The sequence below is a fragment of the Globicephala melas genome, chromosome 16 (assembly GCF_963455315.2).
Source record: "Globicephala melas chromosome 16, mGloMel1.2, whole genome shotgun sequence".
In the NCBI taxonomy this organism is placed as follows: domain Eukaryota; kingdom Metazoa; phylum Chordata; class Mammalia; order Artiodactyla; family Delphinidae; genus Globicephala; species Globicephala melas.
Genome location: NC_083329.1, coordinates 13,861,513 through 13,887,456, shown reverse-complemented (window position 1 = coordinate 13,887,456; position 25,944 = coordinate 13,861,513). Strand labels below are relative to the sequence as shown.

At 39.5% G+C, this 25,944-nt stretch overlaps 1 protein-coding gene across 1 annotated transcript in view; it reads left to right on the top strand.

Annotated features, from left to right (window-relative positions):
• Nucleotides 1-21,830, top strand: part of LOC115843396 (pancreatic triacylglycerol lipase) — a 36,979-nt gene extending 15,149 nt beyond the window's left edge. Inside the window, exons 2-13 of the mRNA XM_030839340.2 lie at nt 3,352-3,397; nt 4,633-4,787; nt 5,391-5,513; nt 7,434-7,568; nt 9,829-9,940; nt 11,191-11,310; nt 11,427-11,546; nt 12,064-12,182; nt 14,320-14,449; nt 15,552-15,660; nt 16,790-16,954; nt 21,767-21,830. Coding sequence (XP_030695200.2) covers nt 3,352-3,397; nt 4,633-4,787; nt 5,391-5,513; nt 7,434-7,568; nt 9,829-9,940; nt 11,191-11,310; nt 11,427-11,546; nt 12,064-12,182; nt 14,320-14,449; nt 15,552-15,660; nt 16,790-16,954; nt 21,767-21,830 — 1,398 coding nt within the window. The remainder of the gene's footprint in view (nt 1-3,351; nt 3,398-4,632; nt 4,788-5,390; nt 5,514-7,433; nt 7,569-9,828; nt 9,941-11,190; nt 11,311-11,426; nt 11,547-12,063; nt 12,183-14,319; nt 14,450-15,551; nt 15,661-16,789; nt 16,955-21,766) is intronic.
• The last annotated feature ends 4,114 nt before the right edge of the window (nt 21,831-25,944 follow it).

Genomic DNA, 25,944 nt, shown 5'->3' with positions numbered 1-25,944 from the left:
CATATTCTCCCTCCCATCGAAGGCCCTGGCTGTGGGCTGAGCAGGATAAGGGAGGACATGACAGGCTCTGTGAAGGTTAAGTAAATGAGACCCCGTTTGGCTAACATGTCAGTTATCTGTCTGCACAGGTGTCCCAGGGTCTTTCTTTCTCTCACCTGGAGTTTGTTATCACAAGGCTGCCAGAATCAGAGCCTAAACATATGTCAATATTTAACTCCTCTGCAAACATGGCTACTGGATTAGAAACATCTAAGTTTATCTTTTTATTTTTAAATGTCCAAGGTTTCAGAGTCAAAACTGAATCAGTGTTATGTAGGGCTCTGCTGAATCCAGGAGACATAGAATTATTTTTCAATGAAAGCCCACTTTCAGTGCCATGCAATAGCTGGAGAAGGACTGCCGTGGCTCTATCAGCCTTCACAGGGCCCACCCTCTAGCCCACAGTCCTGACATGTGAGGAGTAACAAAAGCTAGTGGAGGGCAGAATTTTGGTGGTAGCTCCAATCCACCTGCCTGTGGTGCTTGAGGGTTTCCTAGGTACCCAGCACACTGAACTGCTCTAACTACAAGTAAGTTGCATCTGGGGGCCCAGGCAACACTGGGTGAATTCTCACTAAACCTTGAAGTATCATATGGCCTCAGGTTGCTTGTGAAACAATGGTCACTATCAGGGTCTGAACTGAAAAATACCCAGTAAAATTAAAATTCTACAAAAATAGAGTGAAGAATTGGGCAATTACTTTTTATAATTTGGGAAGTGGCAGGAAAGGGGATTTTTTAAGCCAAGAATTGGAAAGTAAACTGGCAAAGTATTAATGTTTTGCATAATGTTTGCATCCAAATCTCATGGTAAAATTTGCAACCGAGGATTCAATGTTTGGTACCTGAACTGTTCTTGGAAGTAGGAGAAGTCATTGCACAATAAAATAATCTTTGTTGGTTGAGGTAATGCTAGTTGATGTAGCCCTGAAATATCAGTGGCTTAACATAATAGGAATTTATTTCTTGCTTATGTACAGTTCAAAATGGGTGTTTGCGATTGATGGGTGGCTTTCATCTAAGCAGGGAACCCAGGCTCCTTCCAGCTTATGGTTCCACCAGCTTCAACACACGGCCTTCAAAGTCACTGTTCTTGTCTGCATCATGCCACAGAAAGGAAGGCATACGACAGATCATGTGTGGGTTTTTTATGAACAAGACTAGAATTGATGTGCGTGTGTGCACTCACATCTCATTGGCCAGTTGATCATGTGCACATCATACTGCAAGACAGATTGGGTAATAGAGTTTAGTTCTATTCCCTGTAGGAAGAGGCCAGCAATCTCTCCTATACACACTATAAACAGACATAAATAGCATGTTAGTGATCTGAATGAAACAATATAGTTCATAAAATTTTACAACCCAACTAAAGGGTTCAGTGAGATTGAGTTTAGGGGAAGTCATTCATCCAGAATTGACATGATAGACTGCTGATTACATACAATTCCTTTCTTAGCTTTTATAACAGTTTGGGAAATTGACTCTTCCCAAAACACTATAAAATTTGAACTTATTTTAGTTTATTAAAAAAAAAATTCTCCATGAACTCTAGTCTCTGTTTCAGAACTTAGTGACTTTTGGTTCTAATTCTACAACCTATATTGAACAAATGTCTCCTTAACTATGGATTAAATTTTGTACTATCTAAAATGCCAACTTAGAAATCTTGTGTGAATTAGTTGGTAATTCACACAGAAGGTATTTTATTTTATAGTCAACTCCAGAGTGAACATTGGCTCCTTTTTTTTTTGGTTTGTTTACTTTGCTTGTTTTCAGTTAAAAATCACAGTTCTTTACTGTGAGATTGTGTAGGCAGTTGTTCCTATAGAAATTATTCAAACTATATTGCTTTTTATATTCATTTCCTCATTTGTTTGTTCCTTCATTCATGGGGGATGTGTTCAGGGCCTGCTTCATGTCAACATGTCTAGATGCTGACGTAAGACAAGGCCTGGAGAATTCCAGCTTTCTCAGAGTTTATGATCCACAACTGATTGTGATGGGTGTCAAATGAGGCTAGCTCTGAAGGGAGGTGTTTCTAGAGGAGAGAGGGAAACCAACCTAATCAGAGCTGGAGAGGAGTCCCTAAGGATAGGATTAAATGCTGAGACATGAAGGATTCAGTGGGACTTCGCCACTGCTCTCACCCATGGGATTCCTTCCTTGCAACTTCTGTCCTGATTTTAACATTTCCCTTGCCCAACATTCCTGAATTTTCTTCATACACAAATAATTTTCTCGCTTTTTTTCTGTACCTGTAAACGTTGTCAGGGAACTGAATTCTCTGACCATTTTTGACCTACAAACGTGACAATTTCATATGATTCGACCTATAGCTGTGATGCTGTCAGGCCAAATGCTCCAGTCTCTTAAATATAGTAGCCTATCCCAGTCTTTTTGAAATTAATTTTAAGCAATGCGATCACCAACTGAAAACATACCAGTTCTTTTCTATCAAATACTTCTCTTCCATATTATATTTCCCAGACCATTTTTTTCCAAGTTGAATTTTGTTTTTCTCTTATGCACAATTTCATTTGGTGATGGGGTCACTGATTTCACCTCTATGTTCTTAGAAGTACCCCCAGTTCCTTTCATCAGTTCATTTATTCTTTCCTCCATGTTATTGTTGAGAAATAAACTAGTCCTATGGACTATCAAAATAAACTGTCAACATCTTTCCTAAAAGAAATGAACTCTCTTGAAGAAATGCCTCTATTTCACTGTTTCGGAAGGTAAGGCAAGGTTGTACAAAAACTGCATGAGCTGGTAAGCTTTTGGTATTTGTGGTCAAGACTGCTGCTATCAAGTCTATGAAAACAATTGCATTTCACCCATACCCACAGACCTGCACAGAGAACTGTAAACTAAAAAACGGGCAGGCTACAACCTTCACTACAATGAAATTATGGTGATTCTAAGCATTGTATAATCACATTGAAAGAGAACTGTGCTTATCTACCCTTTTCTCATCTTTCTAAAAGTACTGTGGAAAACTTTACCTACTCTATCAATCTTGGTTTATTTATGATTAAAATTAGAAATACATCCTTGGAACCTCCTCTTTTCTCATGCCACTTTTCCACGGAACTGCTCAAAAAGATAAGCTTTGCCTATAAAAGGACCTCTAGGTGCTATCTTGTGGGCAGAACTTGACAGAACTGCCATGGTGAGTCTGGAACATGTTTACCAGGTCTAATTTAGTCGAATTTACCCATTTTCCCTCAGAGGTCTAACTGAACTTGAATTATCCCAATCTTTTAAGAACTTACTTAGCCAGACTTAATTATATTTTAAAATTTTATTTAGATGCTGCTAATCTGGACACTTTCGCTGTTGCTGGGAGCAGTAGTAGGTAAGAAAAACTATTTATGTCATGCTGGAAGAGACTTGCTGCTCAATACTTGGAAGAAGGGCTACAACACCTGAATTCCAGCTACTATGAGGATGAGCAGTAGAGCAAGGGGGACAGATCCATGATTAGGAGCACAGCACTGGGAGTAGGGCTGCCAGATAAAAACTAAGACGCCCAGTTAAAGTTGAATTTCAGGTAAAACGAAGAATATGTGACATAGTTATATAAATGATAAAATTTATCATTATAATAAATAAAATTTAAAGTTAAGAAAATTTAAATTTATTGTTATTGTTATAATAAAAAATTTATTGTTTATCTGAAACTCAAACTTAACTTGTATTTTCATTTGCTAAATTTAGCAACCCTAGCTCGGAGTCAAGCGTAAGCTTTGAACCCTGGTTCCATCAGCCACAACTGTATTTCCCTGAGTAAAATTCTTAACCTCTCTGTGCTTCACTGTCTTCATCTGTGAACTGGGCATATAATGCCACCCCTGTTGTAGGGTAACTGTGAGGCTTAGGTGTGATAAGTCACGTAGATCATCTTGCCCGGCACGTGGCACATATCAAGAATGCAGCGCCCACAACGACTACTCCTCCTATTCCTGCTCCCACTATTAATGGAGACTTTATCCCCCTGGAGAACCCTTCCTTTGTGTTGTTCTTTTATGGGTTAACATTCAAGCACAGAGCTGTGTCAAACCATGGGTTTTCTGTTTGATTATTTGTGGGCAGCTTCTTCATCACAAGAATCTAGGATGCCCCTCAGATATAGGTCAGAGACCTAAATACTCACCCAGGGAGAGACGTAAAGTTTTGGCATTTGCACGAAACTTAAGCTCTCAACCCAAAGCCCAATGCCAGAAGATGTTTACGAGGAGATAAGCGCCTCATCCCCTACTACCAAGACCTGGGGACACCAGACTGCTCCCTTCTTGGGCACCAAGGGCCCAGAGAAGACATCTGAGTTGAGAGGCTCAAATGAGTCCTGGCATGGGACTGGACAGAGGCAGAAGGGGAGTGAGGCGGTCCTACATAGTGGAAATGAGAAGCAGCAGCCTGTCTTTAGCTGGATGTTGTCTGTTGAAGCTGTTTTGTGAGTGTGTATAAAGGAAGGTGTTTGAAGATGTGGAGGAAGAAAATATGCCACAAAATGTAGTTTAACTCATGTATTGTCAGAGAGACCATCAAAAAGAACATCCTGGTGAAACTAACACTTCTGGGTGATTGCAGGAAAAGAAATCTGCTATGAAAGACTTGGTTGCTTCAGTGATGATTCCCCTTGGGCAGGAATTGTAGAAAGACCCCTCAAAATCTTGCCCTGGTCTCCAAAAGATGTCAACACTCGTTTCCTCCTATACACTAACGAGAACCCAGACAACTTTCAAGTAAGAACACTCATGGTTTTCAGAACTAAGTTTCATCTGTTTTATGTAATAAGGATACTGAATTTTGTCTTCTAAAGAGAACAAATCAGACAGTGGAATTTGCACCTCTGCAGACTGTTAGCACAGTGACCGTATTATTTTATATAACTTGTTTATAAAAGGTTTGTTTGATAATTTGTTTAAAGTATACATTACTTGATATTATTTTTATTCTACCTCTATGGTACCATTTAATACAATATTCTAAATATGGATATTACATATATATAATCTCTAAGTATTATGTATAACCTCCCAACATACTTTGTATCTATAAAACACGCACACACACGTACATAGCCTTCCTTTGGGTGGAGACAAGACCCTACCACCAATATTATAGCAGACATATTACCCCAAGTAGAGCAAATGCAAAAATGTCATGACATCTGGAAAGTATCGACTTGGTGATAATTGCGAATAGCTTGGTTGTAATGAGAGAATCCTTACTCACAAGGATCCCAAGTCCCAGGAGTCTTCTCCCATCTGCCACTTCCCTCCTCGTAACAGTTCTATTTGATATTTTCAGAAACTTGACATTAAACATTTTTCTCCCCCAAATAGAAACTCGTTGCAGATCCATCTACTATCACAGACTCCAATTTCAAAACAAATAGAAAAACTGTCTTTATTATTCATGGATTCATAGACAAGGGAGAAGAAAGCTGGCTGCACAACATTTGCAAGGTGAGACTGTAAATCTCTTAAGGAAAGTTTGTTTCCAGAGTGATAATTAACAACAGAGAAGGCAAGGCCCTACCCAGGCAGGACAGATGCCTGCCACCATGAGGCTGGAGGATCCTCTGACCCCACTGGGCCTGGGGTTCCCAGAGGAGGTCCAGGAGGTGACACGGGGTGGAGGGGACCTGGGACAGTCAGAGCAGCAAGGCTGGCAGGCATTTGGTGGCTCTGGGTAGCGATTATTTAATAACTAATACAGAGATATTTCTAAATTTTAGCAACGGATGTTGCCATACTGATGCAACATTTGTTGCATTTTCAATAGCTTTTAGTCTCTTCAATAGGCTTTGATTTCTGTGTGAAGAACTAAGATAACTCATTTTGCCCAAACTAATTATTTTCCCTTGCTACTCTTTTATCTCCTATGGTAGCAATAGCTAAGAAAACTGTGTAGATTTTCATTTCTGGCTTCTGTTGTTTCAGCAGTAGTGATCCTATTTTCTTAAATTTGCCTTTGGCTATGTGCCCTGTGATAATGAAGAATTAAAAGACAGAAAATCAAACAGAATAAATTTTCCAGTAACTGCTAGTGCTTAAGGAACATTGTCATTGATTCATTTCTTCATCAAGATTTTGTGGCCAGCTGTGGCGCAAAGATGCAATCATTTCTTTAGAGGTCTTATTTCAGGCCTGCCTCTGACTCAAGCCAAAGGCTGATCGAGTTAACTCCAGAGAGTTTCGACTGATCTTGAAGACAGTTAAAATGAAGGGGCTAATTAACTACACAAGTTGAAAAATAATCAGTAAAACCACAACTTGTCTTCGAAAATAATTTATAGATGATGATTATTGGGCTGGGGTAGAAGGGAGGGTAGTAATAGATTTCTATACTACAGTGAAGAAAAAATAAATAAATGATTCTCAGCTCAAAAGGTATGTAGATTTTCAGATATGCGTATACAATTTATTTCTGAGATCCGAAAGCAGATGTGTTTTTCTTGCATTTGACTTGGCTTTGGGCATTGTAATGGAGGAATGAGTACATTAAATTAGGAGTTTATATGCAGTAGATTCAAGTTCTGATTCTTTCTTTAGCTAACCAGGACACTAGCAAATCGTTTCCCCTCTTTGGATTTTTCTATCTGTAAAATGAAACAATTGGAGATGGTTTCTAATATTGCTGCATTCTCAAATTCTTCTTGGAAAACAGGTGGGGATATGCATAAATAAATACTCAAATAAATAAAATTCCTGCCAGATCTAGCATTCATGAAACTATCATTGACCCCCATCCAAAAAGGCTTCCAGCAGATATCTGAAAGTTTATATTTTTATGTGAAATAACTTCAGTCATGTACAATAAAACGTGTTCGCACAAAAATTTTGATTAGTATTTCCATCATGGAGAAGCTTATTCATTTGCCTTCAATACCTATATTTAAAGGGTCCTAACATAGTCTTTCATTTATTCTATTATTTAGTAGATATTTACTGAGTGCCTACTATGTGCCAGGAACTTTTCCAGGCACTGAGGATACAGAAGTGAACAAGACAGGCAATGCCCTGAGGTACAGTCTAGTAAGGGACAATGTCTTGTGATGTTTATGATGCTCTAATGAGACAACCCATTGTACCATATTTTATACACTTTTCCCTGCAACAAATGTCTATGCATCTGTTGCTGTAGAAATCCCAAGAATCCCGTTCCCATTATGGCCAAATCTCTAGTTTGGAGCCAATGTTAAGCTTTAAAAAGGATTCCATAACCATAACAGATTAAAAGTTTTGTTTATTGGTTTGGGGTTAAAAAGCGAGCATGATATTGTGTAGGTCAAGGAGGGAATTTATCCTGGTCTTCAAGAGTGTTAATTAGTAATTAGGAAAGATGTTGAATTATTTACTTATTTATTGTGTCTCTTCCATCAGAACCTGTTTAAAGTGGAAAGTGTGAACTGCATCTGTGTAGACTGGAAAAGTGGCTCACGAACTGGGTACACACAAGCCTCACAGAACATCCGGATTGTGGGAGCAGAAGTGGCGTATTTCGTTGACGTTCTTGAGGTAACTACCTCTGGGTTATACAAAAGCCCATGCACATTGCTCTCTGGATTCTCTTCCAGAATAATTGCTGTATGTATGATAACTGGTAAAGTATTTTTCTACTTAGAGTTGGCATTCTCCTTGATTAAAAAGAAAAATGCAAAAAAAAATCTAGATTTGGGCTTCATCAATATGCCTACTAAGGTGAATAAACTGATTTTTAAGTGCTATTTTTCAAGCAACCAGGTAGGTTGTTTCTACTGAATTCCATCATTAGTTCTTTTAATTTTACCAGTTATTAAGCCGAGTTGATATGATAATGTCAACCTGAAGATTAAAGTAGAGGTTTTGTTGTTTGTTTGTTTTTATTTTTTTAAGAGAAGCACAATGATGACAAGCTAACCTGATTTGGTAACTAAAAACTTACAAAATGTTAAACCTGAAAGTGCTTAAGTAATTGCTTTCATTATTCTTTTCTTTTATTCTTTTTTAATTTTTTTCTTTTTCTTTTTTCTTTGTAAATTGAAGTATAGTTGACACACAATATTCTATTAGTTTCAGGTGCCAAAATATGTATTGCAATGTCTGGTTTGTGGAGCTGGCAGATCAGTTATTGATTAAGTTCACCATCTTACTTGAGTGCAGTTTGTGACGCCCCGAAACAATTACAATAGTAATATCAAAGGTCACTGGGCTTCCCTGATGGCGCAGTGGTTGAGAGTCCGCCTGCCAATGCAGGGCACATGGGTTCGTGAAGATCCCACATGCCGCGGAGCGGCTAGGCCCGTGAGCCATGGCCGCTGAGCCTGCGCGTCCGGAGCCTGTGCTCTGCAACGGGAGAGGCCACAGCAGTGAGAGGCCGCATACCGCAAAAAAAAAAAAAAAGTCACTGATCACCATGAGAAATATTATAATAATGAAAAAGTTTAAAATATTGAGAGAATTACCAAAATGTAACACAGAGACCCAAAGTGAACAAATACTGTTGGAAAAATGGTGCCGATAGACTTGCTCAATGCAGTGTTGCCACAAACCTTCAGTTTGCAAAAAACATAATATCTGTGAAGCACAGTAAAGCAAAGCATAATAAAACATGGTATGTCTGTACCACATCTTCTTTATCTACTCATCTATTGACAGACACTTAGGTCTTTTCCATTGCTTGGCTATTGTAAACAATTCTGCAATAAACATAAGGGTGCATATATCCTTTGGAATTCATGTTTTCATTTTCTTCAGAAAGATAACCAGCAGTGGAATTGCTGGACCATATGGAAGTTCTATTTCTAATTTTTTGAAGAACCTCCCTACTGTTTTCCACAGTAGCTCTACCAAGTTACATTCCTACCAATAGTACATGAGGGTTCACTTTTCTCCACATCCTCGCCAATGCTTATTATCTGTTGTCTTTTAGATGATGGCCATTCTGACAAGTGGGAGGTGGTACCTCATTGTGGTTTTGATTTGCTCTTCCCTGGTGATTAGTGATGTTGAGCATCTTTTCATATGTCTGTTGGCCATCCGTATGTCTGACTTGGAAAAATGTCTATTCAGGTTCTCGCCTCATTTTTTAAATCAGATTATGTATTTTTATATTGAGTTACGTGAGTTCCTTGTCCACTCTGAATATTAAACTCTTACCAAATATATAATTTGCAAATATCTTCTCCCGTTTAGTAGGTCGCCTTTTTGTTTTGCTGATGGTTTCCCTCACTGTGCGAAAGCTTTTTGGTTTGAGGTAGTTCCGTTTGTTTATTTTTGCTTTTGTTTCCTTTGCGTGAGGAGACAGATCCAAAACCTATGGCTAAGATGGATGTCAAAGAATATACTGTCTATGCTTCTTCCTGGAGTTTTATGGTTTCGGGTCTTACATTTAAGTCTTGAATACATTTTGAGTTTATTTTTGTATATAGTGTAAGAAAGCGGTCCAGTTTTATTCTTTTGCATGTAGCTGTCAAGTTTTCACAACACCATTTATTGAAGAATAATCATTACTTTCTAATCCAAATACTGCTTCACCACCTCTGGGTAACAAGTCCTGATATCCATCAAGAGTCCCCTCTACGTAGTAGAACAATAAAAGAGAACACTACTTCCACCAGTTTAAACATTACACCATCGCCATTTCTCGTGATAAATGAAAAGAAAAATCCATGAAAATTGACTGCTTTAAAGGAGAAGCTTCTCTTCTTAAAAATTGAGTTTTCAGAGCGTTCTCTTTTCTGCCCATCGTGAATTTTGCTAGTTTGAAAACATTCTGAAGAAGTTTTCTTTCCAACAGTCGTCACTTGGATACTCACCTTCCAAGGTCCACGTCATTGGCCACAGTCTAGGTGCCCACGCTGCTGGTGAGTCAGGAAGGAGGACAAATGGGACCATTGGACGTATCACAGGTTGGTCAAAGCTGCAAAGTTGGACTAAATGAAGCCTATACGGGGTCTAAAAGGACAGAAATTTGGCACAGACCTGCTTTTACCTGAGGAGACAAGTTTTCACATTTTCCGAATTAGATCACATGATCAGAGAAATCGGTGCGTTCTGAGACCTTATGAATTTGTTATTAATACCAATCTTTAGTCTACAGAGCCCTGTTTAACATATAAATACTGCATGTGACTAAAATGTGAATTAAGAACATCTGGATGTCCTATTCATATCTATTTTCTCTTTGTCGGGTATTCACAAAGGATGAGTTTGGTGAATAGAAGAAATGGCATAAATAATAGAAGCAATAGAATTAAACCCAAAGAGCTCAAAAATGTATCATTAATTATATTCTGCTTCATAGCAATTGATAATTAGTCCAGTCCTCATGAACCACAACCCGAGAGTGGTGGGGACAGATAGTCTGGGTGTCCTGGGCTGCCCGGGCTACATGCTGCTAATTAGATAAAAAATATGATTTTACAAATCTCAGACTGGTTGCCTTTAGCCAATGGAGTCATATGTTGGATACCCAGGTCCTACAACAACCTTGTAACTTTATAAGAAAGACTTTGCTATCCTGGATCTGAGAAGTGACTATTTCAGGAAATGATTACTTTATTCTTGCATCTTCCCTTCTTTATGTTCTTCCCAAATCCCCTGTCTCTGACCCCCTGATTCTCTTTTTTAATACTTTGGATAAGTTGGTTACATTTGCATCGGTGGGGGTGTCTGGGATATCTCTTTAACTTGCTGGAGAGAACATTCTTTCTCATAGTCCATAAATGCTTATGAGAGCCTGCTCAGTCAGGCACTTGCCAAGCTATGGTCGCAGTGACTGTGAAAGCCAAGATCCTTGCCCTCACAGGACTTTATAGTATAGGTGGAACTCTTTTAGCTTGAAAATCTCTTAGGAGTCCAGTGTTTCCCAGAGTCTGGCTCTTCTGTTGTAACTGTGCTATTGACAGGGATTGTCCCAATGACTTAAGCATCCGTAAGTAGGGCCAAATTCCATGGTTTGAGGAAAATTCACTTTAATGCAAATAGTAAATTAGACACAGATTTCCCTTAGAAATTGGTGAGATAGGGAAGAACCAGCTTATTTCTTTGCATGCATTACTCATGATTACCACCAAAGCTGCACTCAGGTCTCTAAAGAGAAAGGTGAACATGCATGTCCACTGATAGACACTGACATGACGCATCCTATCTATTTTAGGGTTGGATCCAGCAGAACCGTGCTTTGAGGGCACACCTGAATTAGTCCGATTGGACCCCAGTGATGCCCAATTTGTGGATGTAATTCACACAGACGCTGCCCCCATAATCCCCAACCTGGGTGAGTTCCTCAATTTGTCCCCCTGGAGTGTTTTTTGAGTCTATACATAAGAGTGTTTTAGAGTGTTTTGAGTCTTTACATTAACATCAACTTTCCCATATTTTAAAATTCCTCAGGTTTTGGAATGAGCCAAGTTGTGGGCCACCTAGATTTCTTTCCAAATGGAGGAAAGGAAATGCCCGGATGTAAGAAGAATGCTCTCTCTCAGATTGTTGACATAGATGGGATCTGGGAAGGTACAATGATTATGTATATGAAGAGATTTTCTTGGGGGTGGGGTGTGAATCTGTGTTTCCTTTTGATAAACTTGCTAAATATTTTGGTATTGTACAGGTCTCACATTTTCTATAACAAAGAACTTTTAGTTGTATCCCCAAGATACAGGTTTTCACTGGCGGAGGTGGACATGAGAAGACTATAGGAAAGAAAGTGTATTTGTAGTCAACTTTTCAAGGATCTAATTCAGGGAATTCACTACTCAATCATACCTATCCCTTACAAACCAATCTTTTCCTCCTAGAGTTATTTTTCCATTTCATTTAGCTATGGCATAACTATTATAATCTTAAACAGATTATATTAAATTCTGCTTGCATCTCAAATCATAACTACCCTTCATAAATGATTTTGTTCTGTGACTGCCATGAGTTCACACTAATTAGAAAAATCTATTTAACAACTGTATTCTGACCATGGCATTAACTTGGAAAAATAAAATCTGTCACTGATGTGTAATCATGTCTGATTTTAAAGGAACACGCAACTTTGCGGCCTGTAATCACTTAAGAAGCTACAAGTATTATGCTGATAGCATCCTCAACCCTGATGGCTTTGCTGGATTTCCTTGTGCCTCTTACAGCGTTTTCAGTGCAGTAAGTAGATTCTATCTTGCACCTAAAGAATTTTGTGACCATCGCTTCTCATGACCAGTGTGGTTCACTATACATGACATGCATTCAGTGAATGTTACTATATGACTGCCACATGATTTATACTTTCAATAATACATGTTTATTTTAATAGTGATAAAGCATTGGAGAACTTTGGAGAAATGCGCTTGTAAACTGAAATATCCCAAATCTACCTTGCTCTCTATCACTTCTGTATGTGTCAGCTAAATGTTCACACTTGGTTTGGAAATAATTCTAAGTGCAAAAATTGTCTATGGAAATCTGATCTATGGTTGCAGGATGCTGATGAACATGAACAACTTGTTTTAAATGTTAACCTTATAAAGGTATATGATTATGGGCATGTGGACATTTCTGTGCAGTCTCATAATTGCCAAGATTTTTTTTTGAGTGTCCATCTTTTTTTTGGTATTCTCTAAATATCTAAGTTGGGATCCTTAAATCTGATCTTGAATATGACATATCAATTGCCTGGCTTTTTTTTTACTATTGCTTTTCCTTTCACAATAATTTTTTTTCAAATAAAAATGTATACCCTATGTTATTTAATATGTAAATTTTCAAGTAACATGCTAGGTGAAATTATAATTATCAAGTAGATATACTTTAGCAATGAAGAGACAGGATCTGATTCCTGGTTCTACCATTAAATAGTTGAATGATTCGGGGCAAAATACTTAACTTCTCTAAGGCACTTCCTTCATTTCAAAATGTAAATAAAATGGTAGATTCCATAGATTTGGTGGGAGGATTTAATAAGATAACATGTTTTAATTGCTTAGCCCAGAACCTAAAATATAATAATTAGCGTTCAACCAATGTTAGCTATTATGTGTAGGGGAGAGGGGCTGGGTGCATATTCTATTCACAATGTAGCTTGCATATGCAACGAGAATGCCCCCCCTTCTTTGGTCTAACTTTATTTTTATTTTCTTCCCAAATCCGTATTTTCTAGGTAATGGGGAAAACAAACAAACACAGAAGCTTTAGGTTTCATCCAGTTAAAATTTAATCTGATTCAATAATATAAACAGTCCTTTTAAGTGATGCTCAGACACTTTTATAGGAAAACAATTCTCAGTTTTGCAGATTTCTCAGCCTTTGGACCACCTCTCTCCAAGCTGGTATTGGGCAAGGTGATCATGGTGGTGGTGGTCAGTGTGTGTGTGGAGCGCAGAGAGGAGGCTTGGGGGTCCGCCTTCTTGACGGGCTCATAGCTGTCATCTGCAGGTGATGTCTGGGCATGTCCAAGCTACTGGCTTGGGCAATGCTCTCAGAGAGCTTTGGCCATTTCTTCCTGGCTGGCTCAGTTTCCCTTAGCTTTTGCTGAATGCGGACCCTGAGATTCAGCCCATTCCCCATCTGGTCCACTGATTCAGGAGTTCACCACTTTCCTCTACTGTGGGGCAGCCTTGCCCTTTCATAGCAGGAATTTTTATGTCCATCTGCCTCCGCCTCTGTTCATCCCCCTCCTTCTCTTCTCCTTGCAGTTTCTTGGCCCACGAAAAAAGGACATTTTCCTATATGATATCCATCTTCTCCAGACCTCATGGCTAAGCCTGACTGACCAACTAGAGCATCTTCCCTTCACACTGGGAGAATTCTGAGATCTGAATCTTCCAGACTTGATATGCTAAGTGGGAGCTAGAGAAAATTGAGAAAAGCTTGACTTTTAAGTCTATTGTCCTCCCAGTGAGTCCTATTTTGTGAGCCAGAAGCTGATTATCACCTCCTGCTCTTTCTTTTGCAATTTTTCTAAAATAAATTCTAACCACCTAAAGGCAGATGGGTGTCTTGGGGCAACCAGAACAACTTAGAGAGGCAAAAGAGAAAGGATTAAAATGTAAATAAATAAATAAATTCTCTTAGTTAATTTTTATAATATTTATGCTAGTGTCATGTTATTTAATAGTGAAATTGCTGACTTATCATTGTAAATAATGAGACATTTTTAACCTTTGTTGAGATACTGTTAAAGTCTTCTTTTACTATCAGAAGACGATTGGCTTTAAAATATTTGAAAATTCAACACGTAGAATAAGATGGTACACTTTTAAAAAAAGAGCCTCCTCATTCATCATTTGTTTATTCTCCTTAGAACAAGTGCTTCCCCTGTCCAAGTGAAGGCTGCCCGCAGATGGGTCATTATGCTGATAGATTTCCTGGGAAAACCAAAGAAGTGGGCCAGGTATTTTATCTAAACACCGGTGATGCCAGCAATTTTGCCCGTAAGCCCCTATTTTATTTGTCTTAAATTCTCAATACTATGTATCTTATCACATCCAGTGGAAATATGTGAAATTGCTTTTCTGTACAAAAGTTTTAAACACTCCTCCCCAAAATGGAAAAACACATCAATGCCATGCTCAATGTGAACATGCTAATTTGGGTGGCAGAACAGAGTTTAGGGCCTGAATTATCAATGATGCAAAAATAAATTTCTTCACAGTTGATTCTGGTACCAAATTCAGGAGGCTTCTTCTGCTCCAGCCTCTTCATACGCTATTAAAAGTTTCACTGTGCAAAATTCTGAGGTTTTTAGAAGCAGAAAAGCAACCCAGGAGAGAGATGGCAGAGGTTGTGGGAGTGGAAAGGAGGTGACAGATTCCAGAGATATTAGGATTGTAGACTCCATGTGTGATGGGAATCAGCGAATGCAGGAATGGTGAGACTTGGGGACAGACCCTGGGTTTCTTTTCTGGGTAATAGAGGAGGAAAACTATTTGATGGGAGTCAATAGGGTTATTAGCTGCATTGTAAAAACTAAAGCTAAATTTTATCCCCTTCCCAGTTTGGCCCAGGCTAGCTCTAAATGGCAAAAAATTGTAGTTCACTATTGACTAGTACCATAAAATGGTTACCATAAATTAATACAATTCCAATGGTGATGAAAAGTTGAATTATAGAATGTTAAAGATAAATATAGATTATTTAGACAAAAAGATGACAGTACTCTAAAATTTTGTGATCTGTAAAAATGAAATAAACTGATGAAAATACCACACTATTATTTTTCCATTATCTTTTAACATAAAGTTCTTATAATGTTCAAGAATAAATTGTTAGGTTAAAAAAATTGAAAACAAAATATATAACTTAGTCCCTTGGCTTGAAATCTTTTGACTTTGGAAAGGGTCTGTGTTCCTCCCCTCCCCCAATGTCTGCCCTCTGAACATTTAGTTAAAGGAATATCCATCACTATTTGATTAGAAGAACTACCAAAACCATACAAAAATTATTCAAAATTCAGCAGTAGTGGAATCCAAGTTAGCCTGTTTCCAGAATAATTTTCCTAAAAGCTGATAGTTTGCAAATATTTCCCCCTTGCAGGTTGGAGGTATAAGGTGGCTGTCACACTGTCTGGAAAGAAGGTTAGAGGACACATACTAGTTTCTTTGTTTGGAGATAGAGGAAACTCTAAGCAGTATGAAATTTTCAAGTGAGTAAACTACTACTCTAAGCTCCTTCAATGTTGGAATACTTCACACATACAATGTATATCATGGACATAAGAGTTTATTCATTACTATATGGGAACATAGGGAAGGAAAGGTTTTTTCCCTTTACCTTTCTTGGCTCTTTGGCTGGTCTGGTAATCAAATTAACATAGGACAGATTAACAGGGGGAAAAACTAATTTAATTATGTACATATGGGGGTCCCAGAAGAATATGAGACCCACAGGCAGTGAGACAATTGAGGCTTATATGCCATTCTGAGCTAAGGAGAAGGGACAGGGGTCTGGAACTTCAAAGGGGAGAAAGACGATCCACAGTAAGATGGGAAGAACAAAGGTTTGGTGCACAAAGGTTTGCCATGACAGGCAGAGACAACAGGACACGGAGAGGAATTTGATCTCCAGGCCCAGCTGAGCTCCCCACCAGCCTAGCACACCTAGCCCATATTCCTTGTAGCTATCTCAGGTGATAGTTCCCTTCCTGAACCAGGCCTTCTATCTAAATTCTTTTAGGCAGTTAAGGGAGAGGTAAAAGTTATCCTTGAGTCTGCTGGGTCTTGATTTCCTTCAGCTCAAAATAGTCCACCTGCCAAAGTGGCACATTCTGGGGAGACTTGTTCTGAACCCCTTCAGAAGTACAGTACTGCCATGTGTCATTAAAGGGAAGAGACTATTTCACCCTTGTACCTTAATACATTTTAGAACTCTGTTTCTAAATGTTTTCTCTGCTATTTCCTGAGAAAACCACAGATGTTTATTTTGATGCATGATTTATAATCACTAAATAATTATTCTACCCACAAAACAACTGGAAAAGGATGATATAATGATGTCATCATTTATTAAATTGTGGGAGGATTGTGACTATAACATGTTTGAAGTTTTATGAAAATAAGGATGACTTCAAAGTAGTATGAAATATTGATGGCAAATGAACTACCACTGAGTTGGCATACATGTCTACACTTATTTAACCATTAGATTCACAAATGTACTATCAATCATCTTACTAGAGATACATTGTTAACTGCTTTTAGAAACATATATGTGTATATTTATATGTATGTTTATGTATATTCATGTATGTTTTTATTAACTTCTTCATTCCCAAGGGGCATTCTCCAACCAGACAGTACTCATTCCAATGAATTTGACTCAGATGTGGAAGTTGGAGATGTGCAGAAGGTTAAATTTATTTGGTACAATAACGTGATCAACCCAACTCGACCCAGAGTGGGAGCATCCAAGATCAGTGTGGAACGCAATGATGGAAAAGTGTAAGTAATAAAAATCCAAAGAGATTTGAATCATTGAGTCACGTTTATAATTCTACTCCCATTGAAAGACAACTTTAAGTCACCTACAGTGGTTCTCCTATATCTCAGTCACCACTGCTTCCTAATACCTTTTGTTTCTTTAGAAGAAAGTGTACATCTTTAGGAAAACAACTTTGATAGATTTGTAGCTGACTGTTGTATGATCGGATACAAGTGTTAGAATGAGAATCTGGCTTCACAATCCTAAGGTGAAAAGAAAGAGTTCATTTAGCAGCTGTGCCTTGTGCTATGTGTATCTTCCCCAAGCTTCCTGGGTTCACCAAATTGCCACTTAAATTACCGAGAAAACAACTTATCAAGGAATACAAATAGATTGTCCTGTGTCATTAGTCCTTTTAGTGAAGACAAAGGTCAACTCTTGGTTCTAATCAAGACCAAAGTGTGTGTGAACCAACGGATATTTACCAGAGTGAACTACCAGAAGCAATGAGGTGATGATGATGATGATAATCATAACAATACCAATATCAGCCCAAGTGTTTTGAGTATAAAGCCAAATTCTGAGGCACGGTGCTATGCTGCTTCTGCCGTCATATCGTTCAGTCCTCATGTAAGTCCAGTGTGGAGACTTCTGCTTCTGGCAAAGATGGAGTAACAAGAGCCCAGATTTACCTTCCTAACTGAAACAAACAAAGATTCAGACAAAATATAATCAAACCACAGTTTTCAAGACTCTGAACATTAGGCAACAAAGGAAAGTGATCTCTGAGAGATAAGAAACAAAAAGGTAGAGTCTTCAAATTTTCCTGGCTTACTGCCTTGACAGAGTCTCCAGGATGTCACACAAAGAGGAAAAATTCAGGCAGAACCCAGTAAACTACCTGAGTTGAAGAAACAGAACTAAGAATCCAAAAAATCCAAGGCAACTGGACTTCACGGGACAGAGGACCAGAGAGGAGAGAGCTACAGAGAGGAAATCTCAGGGAGCTGGGCAATTTCCTTAAACATTCAGCAGAGGACTGATCAGCACATATATATGAGGAAACTAGCCAAGGTCTGTGAAGTATCCACCTGAAAGGATTAGAGAGAATAGTACCCAGTACTCTTGCAGGGCTGGGAACAGTACTTGTTTCCTCCAACCAGACCAGAAAAGCTCATAATTCAGGAAATGTTGGGTAGAGTATTTAAGAAGGTCTTCCCTCAGTAGCAGGAAAAAAAATTAGCCTAGAATTAGCAAGACCTGAAAGGATCAAACTGTTTCCAGATAACTGCACCCCAGAACAGAGCTCAAGAAAATTTATAGGAATACAAAATTATCCAGCAGTTAACAGGCTAAAATCCACAATATATGACATTAAATGAAAGTTTTCCATGTATATAAAGAAGCAGGAAAACACAACCTATAATGAGAAAATCAATCAATTGAAACCAAACCAGAGCCGACACAACTGTTAGAATAGCAGACATAGATTCAAACAGTTAGTAAACCTGTATTCCATTGGTTTAAAAAGGTCAGTAGAGGTATGGCCTATATATAGAAAAAAGGCCCAAGTTGAGTTTCTAGAGATGAGAACTACAATATCTGAAATGAAAGAGCAGATTAGACATTGTGAGAGAAAAGATTAGTGGAGTTGAAGAGGTAATAGAAAGTATCCAAAATGAAACACAGAGAGAAAAAAAATTTTTGATGAAAAGAATATCAGTGATCTGTGAAATAACAAGAAGTCTAATATAGTTCTCATTGAAGACTCCAAAGGAGGAAGGAGAGAAATATATATCTGAAGAAATAATGGCTTCAAAAATTTCAAACATAGTGAAAACTGTAAACATATAGATCCAAGTGATACCACAAAAAACATGAAGAGAACTATGCTAACACACATGAAAATCAAACTCCTCAAAACCAGTTATAAAGAGGAAAACTTAAAAGCAGCCAGAGAAAAAACACACATTACCTACAGAGGAATAAAGATAACAATTACAGGCAGATTCCACATAAAAAACAATGCAAGTGAGAAAACAGTGGAACAACATCTTTAAAGTACTGAAAGGAAAAAACCGTTAACCTAGAATTCTATATCCACAAAAGTATCATTCAAAGGAAAAGATGAAATAAAGACTCTTCAGACATATCAAAGCTGAAAGAATTCATCACCAACCCATCAACACCATGAGAAATGTTAAAGGAAAGTCTTCAGAGAAAGGAAAGTTATTCTGGTTGTAAAAGAATCTACAGAAAGGCGTTAAGAGCGTAGGAGATAGTAACTACGTTGGGAAACGTATGAGATTTTAAAATATGGTTATTTAAGTCTTTAAAAATAATTGACAGTTTAAAAAGTAATGGCAATATTTGGGGGAGGGGCTGTTATAACGTGTATAAGTAAAATATATGAGAACAATGCCATCAGGCATTAGGTAGGAGGGAGAAATGGAAACACACTCTTATCATGTTCTTATACCATATGTAAATTAAAATATTACCACTTGAAGGTAAAATGTGATGTTAAAAATATATGGTATAAATTCTAAAGCAACCGCTAAAATAGTAAAACAAAGAACTATAGCTAATAAGCCAAAAAAGGAGGTTAAATGGAATTTTTTAAGGCATAAAAAGGGGGAAAAACAGCATAGGGAACAACTTGCAAGATAATAACCGTATCAATAAATGTATTAAATTAAAATACGACAATTAGAAGGCAGAGATTGTTTAACTGGATTTTAAAAACTCAATACACAACCGTATGCTACCTACATGAAATGTACTTTAAATATAAAGACACAAATAGATTAGAAGTGAAAGAACAGAAAATGGTATTCTATTAATTATTAGGGAAATGCAAATTAAAACCACAATGAGATACCAACATAAACTTATTTAAATGGCTAAAATTTAAAAGATTGACAATATCAAGCACTGGTGAGGATGTGAAGAAACTTGAATTCTCATATAACTGTTGATGGGAATGTAAAATGATGCAACCACTTTGGAAAACTCTTTGATAGTTTCCTAAAAGGCCAAACATACACCTACCTAAAATTCAGCTGTGTTTCTCTTTTATGTATTTACCCAAGAGAAAAGAAAGCATATATTTATACAAAGATTTGTACATAAATATTCATATTACCTTTTATTGCAATAGTCAAAATCTGGAAATAACCGAAAGTCCACCAACAAGGGAATGGATAAACAAATTGTGGTCTTCTGTACAATGGAATACTACTCAGCAGTGAAAAGGAACAAACTAGTGATACATGCAGCAACATAGATGAATCTCAAAATAATTATACTGAACAAAATTATACTGAATGAAAGAAGCTAAACAAGAGTGCATACACCTTTGATTCCATTCATATAAAATTTTACACAATTCAAAGTAGTCTATAACGACAGTAGGCCAGTGGTTGCCTGGGGAAAGGGAAGGTGGAAAGGGATGGGAAGGAGAGATTACAAAGGATAGGAGGAAAATTTTGGAATAATGGATATGTTTACTCTCTTGATTGTGGTGATGGGAAATAAGTACTGTTATTATCCCCATTTTACAGATAATTCAGTGAAAGCTCAATGCCAGAATTCATGTGCAGGAAATCTGACTTCAGCAAATCCTTAACTACCACAATAGAAATTCAGATCACCTTTATTTATATATACTGTGTGCCCTTCACTTCTTGTGACCCTTTTCAATATTAGGGGTTTTTTTGATGGTGTATCTTAATTTATTATATTCTAATGGGAAAAATGAAGAACAACATTAACTTACGGATTGCCATCAAATGAGAGGGAGCTTTTAGTCAAAGTCCTTCACTAATTTGCACTGAGTTTCATCTTGTCCAATATTTTTCTTATTTTTTTCTTTTTTAAAATATTTATTTATTTTAACATCTTTATTGGAGTATAATTGCTTTACCTTGTTGTTTTAGTTTCTGCTGCATAACAAAGTGAATCAGCTATACGTATACATATATCCCCATATCCCCTCCCTCTTGCATCTCCCTCCCACCCTCCCTATCCCACCCCTCTAGGGGGACACAGAGCACCGAGCTGATCTCCCTGTGCTATGCAGCTGCTTCCCACTAGCTAGCTATTTTACATTTGGTAGTGTAGATATGTCCATGCTACTCTCTCTTTGTCCCAGCTTACCCTTCCCCCTCCCCATGTCCTCAAGTCCGTTCTCTACGTCTGCATCTTTGTTCCTGTCCTGCCCCTAACCTTTCTTTAATTTGCTATTTGCACATCGACTAGCCATTAGATTACAGAGAAGAAAATGAAGATGAAGAGAAAAGAGCATTTTTCTGAGCATTTTTTATGTGCCAGGCACTTTATATATGCTTCTGTATCTTATTAAAGAACGTTAGCTCCAAAGCCTCCTAAGTATTGCTCAGTCTTAATGAGTAAATTAGTCATTCAATTCAATACTGAATTAAAATAAGAATGCCTAGCCACTGTAACACCAGGACCTCAGGATCTTTACTCTGGCTGATTTCTTGTCATGCCGCTGACCCTACTCTTCCTCAGGTGCATTCACTGACGGTGTGCCGTGTTTAGTAGGTGCTTTGGGGATGTGACAGATGGACCCTCCGTGTCCTCTGGCGTGTCCAATGATACCTCTTCTTTCTGCTATTGCATAGCCATGGGATAAAATTAGAAAGGAAAATGCAGTCCTTTATACCCAAGAGGTATTCACTCGGCCAGTGTCTAGTTTGGGGCACAGAGTGTGCCACTCACTCAGCCTGAGGGGAAGGAAGTGGCTGTCATCAAACTCCACACACCAACTGTGTGTCAGGAAGAGCTGACTTTTTGTTTTCTCTCCCCAGGTTCAACTTCTGTAGCCAAGAAACTGTGAGGGAAGATATTCTGCTTACCCTCACCCTGTGTTAGGAGCTGCTGACATGTGAACACTGAATCTTACTGCTAATAAAATCTAGTGGTGAAGCACTACATTCCTTTCTTTGCCATCATGTCCATTATTTCCAATGAAATGTTTGGATAATGTGATTAAGTTCCAATATTTGGAGCTGGTCTGAAAACCCACAAATGACTGTTGAATTTTGCTACATGTTACCTGGCATTTGAACTTGGGAATATTGTTTACTTGATACTGACGTCATGCCCATTACTATTACTGATGTCATTCTGATCACTTAAGGCAGGCTTCCAGGTCCAAAGTGACCCTCTTGTTGGTGGTGGGCACACATGATAAGTACCCACCTTTGCCACTTTTTCCATCATCTTTAATCGATATCTCAGGAGGATTGACACATAGGGAGTCTCCAGTTCTAATCTGAACTTTTCTCTTTCAAATCCTTGGCCATGTCTATTTCTGTGTCTGTGTCAGTTGGGCCCTCTGAGAATCAGACGCCAGGGAAATGTCTGTGATGGATGAAAGAGGAGAGAGCAGGAGTAGGCAGGAGACACTTCAGACCTCAGTGCAGGTCTAACACCCATGAGAGGGGAAAGGAAGGAAAGATTGGGTGGGAAGAGCCCCAGCCCTCAGCAAATGTCTGAGAAAGTCTTGGCCAGGTCGATGGGGAGTCCCCAAGGGAAGGTGACCCTTGGCAGGAATCCTACTTCAGGCAGGAGTAGACGGGCTCTTGTACCCATGCCGTGCTCAGCCATGGGTTGATGCAGCCGGCAGCAGCGTGGCCTCTGTGTGAGTGCCCCGCGGATCCAAGGGGCGGCAGCTGGGCTGCCAGTCATCTCTGGTCCTGCAGCAGGTTTTCCTGAAGGGATCTGAGCGGCACACCTCTGTGGCCACCACAGTGTCCCACCTTGTTCCTTTTTGGATTTCTCTGGAAATGACACCAGCTTGGTCATTTCCTCATTGGAACTGAATTAAATACATTACTTAATTCAACAAACATTTATGGAGCCCCCATTACTATATTCCAGACACTGCTGTTGGCAAGAAGGATGTAAAATAAATAAACTACATTTCTCACCCTCCAGGAGGTTGTAGTCTGATGAGGGAGCTGGACAAGGAAACAGTTATGAAACAGTGTCAGGAAGTATGAGTTACTATCCTGGGAGGAAAGAAGCGTTGGCATTTGATTTGGGGAGAGAGGTTGAGAGCAGGGGTAGGATGGAGAAAGGCTATATAAAGTAAGTAAAGGGAAAGAAAAGGGGGTTAAGCCTCCCCAAGGAGTGTAGGGGCCAAGGGTAGGGTAGCCTGTGCCCCAGGTACCCATCCTATGAACAATTCTGACACTTTCTCTCTGTGGTTCAGATTGCGCAGCAGAGTCAATCCCCAGTAACACTTTTCCTCCTACTCTCCACTCCCCTTACTCGTGCTTCCTAGAGTCACTTCCCAGATAAACTCTCTGCACCCAAGCCCTTATCTCAGACTCTGTATTCAGGGGAGCCTAAAATAAGACCAGGGGTGAGCATTCCAATAGAGGGGACAGCTTGTCCAAAAGTATAGTACCTGACCATGGAGTGTTTGGCAAACTGCAGTGTGTTACATGTTGTAGACCATGTTCAGAGAGGGGAGTCATGGGAGATGGGAACAGATTGGGCTCGATTGACCACTTATTGCTCTGACAAGCACATGTTGAGCACCTAATGTGTGTAAGGCACTCTGCTAGGCACGAAGAACACACTGTGAGCAAAAGGGGGACCCAGTGCCTGCTTCTGAAGGTCCATGACCATCAGATGATGGAAGATTCTCTAAGTGAGGAGCAGAGACCCCCAAAGGGCTTTGAGAAGGGCAGTGACTTGACCCATGTTTGGGGTTTAAATCAATCCAATTGGTACTTGCATGGAATGCAAGTTCTGATCCATTTCTTGATCTAAATCCTGCTCTACTTGGCCCAGAACTTTCAGGTACTCTGGGATCCTGAAAGCTGGGGCTGTTCTGGAAATTCCCAGGCCCCCCTATTGAGGGTGCAGACTTTTGGGCCTAATTCTCCCCAGTTGGCACCAGAGTCTGTCTGCCCTGAGACTTTCACTTGTTAGCCAGCCCACAAGAACGGGTGGAATCTACCAACGGCCCTCAAGGACTTTGGGAAGTCTGAGCTACACTCAGAACCTGAATTCACATCCCACAGACAGGGCATCTCTGATGAAAGAAAAAGAAAGAAGTCAATGGTTGACTGATGATAAGGCAAAGTTTTGCACCCCCCACTTCTGTTACTACAAACCCAGGGAGACATTCAACCAGTTCAAGGGATATTTAGAGCTGTGGTTCAAACGAATGCAGGTGAGTGTCCAGGCTGTGAAAAAGACTTAGAAAACAGCTTTTACAGGGCAAACACTTCTCTGGAATTAAGGGGCTGCTAGAACCCAGCTTGAGCCAACCTACTCCTCCCCTCAAATTTACAAGATCGTTCTCTTACAAGATGGCAAGGTATCTATACATTGTGAACTTGAAATTGAAGGAGAAAACAAGGACAGAGCTGACTGGCTAGAGGAAGGCAGCTACTCGGCTCCATCTGGATGTGTGGACATGGCAGATAATGGCTGGCAACCTCATTCTTCACCTTTGTGACTTTCAAGGCGTCATACATCTTGAAGACAGGAAAGCTGTCTGGTGGAAATGAAGTCGCATTTTCAGAAGAGATCCACAGATTTGTAGGCACATGAGTCCTGCCTTAATTCCCTGAATCTGACCAGGATATAAGTTCATTCAACATATTTCAGTTGTTACTCTTATTTAACAGCCTCGCCCAGGAATCTTTCCATCTAGTGTGGAGTGAATGAACTGGTCTAAGAGGCTTTAAAGGAGAAGCAGCTTAGACCCCAGTCTTGCTAGGGGCTTTGTCCAATTAAATCCCTCAGGGCATTTAAACAAGAGCCAGTGCATTAGAGCACGGCGTATATTGACAGATGTGGGAGTTTTCTCACTGTCTTAGAAAAGAATAGACGCTCATCTGATTCTGTGTACCCAAGAATGGTGACAGTGAGTGCAATGAGAGCTGCTCTCTCTGAATCCCAGGCCTGGCTGAGCTGAGTTTCTGTATTGGTTAGCTGCTGCATAACAAATCATCACTAAACTCGGTGGCTTTAGACAGGTTTGCTCACAAATCTCCAGGTTAACTAGGTGTTTCTTCTGGTCTTGACTGGATTCACGCATGTGTCTGCAGTCAGAGTGGGTTGAGTCAGAAGCGCAGCTTATCCTGTCTGGGTCTCTCACATACTTAGGGGTCGGCTGGATTTGAGCTGCTCCAAGATGTTGCTGCCATCATGTTTAATAGCCAAACCAAGTCACACAGCTAGCCCAGATTCAGGTGGTGGCGTAATAGACTCCAGTTATTGATGGAAGAAGCTGCAAGATCACATGGCAAAGGGCAGCTTCAGGAAGGGGAGGGGGTAAAGAACTGTGACCATTTTCACAATCCATCTGTCATCATCTAAACTGTTTCTCCACCCGGGGAAGCCTGGGGCTGGGGAAGGAACAGGTCAGGTGTCAGGAGGCTTTTCACAGCAAGGGGTCAACCCAGGCTCCAGACTCTGGCCTTTTTTTTTTTTTTTTTTTTTGCATTACGCGGGCCTCTCACTGTTGTGGCCTCTCCCGTTGCAGAGCACAGGATCCAGACGCGCAGGCTCAGCGGCCATGGCTCACGGGCCCAGCCGCTCCGCGGCATGTGAGATCTTCCCAGACTGGGGCACGAACCCGTGTCCCCTGCATCGGCAGGCGGACTCTCAACAATTGCGCCACCAGCGAAGCCCTCTGGCCTTCTTATACTGCCTTTTCCTCACTGCTGTCATCAGAAGTGAGGGTGCCCTTTTGGTTCACTTGCTTTTGATGTTTGTAGAAAACAAAGTGCTTCGATACAGCACACTTATTCTTGAACAACTAATGCTGATGAATACAGGGTTGCTTCTTCTTATCAACATAATGCAACAGTCCTGATCAGCTTTCCTGATCAGCAAATCCACTCCCCAGTGTTGCCAGTCACTCTTGATAACTCAAGAAGATCATCTCTTCATTATTTCAAATCCCCTGCCCACTGGCACTGAGCCACTAACTGTGCACTTTGGTACAAATTAAGTAGAG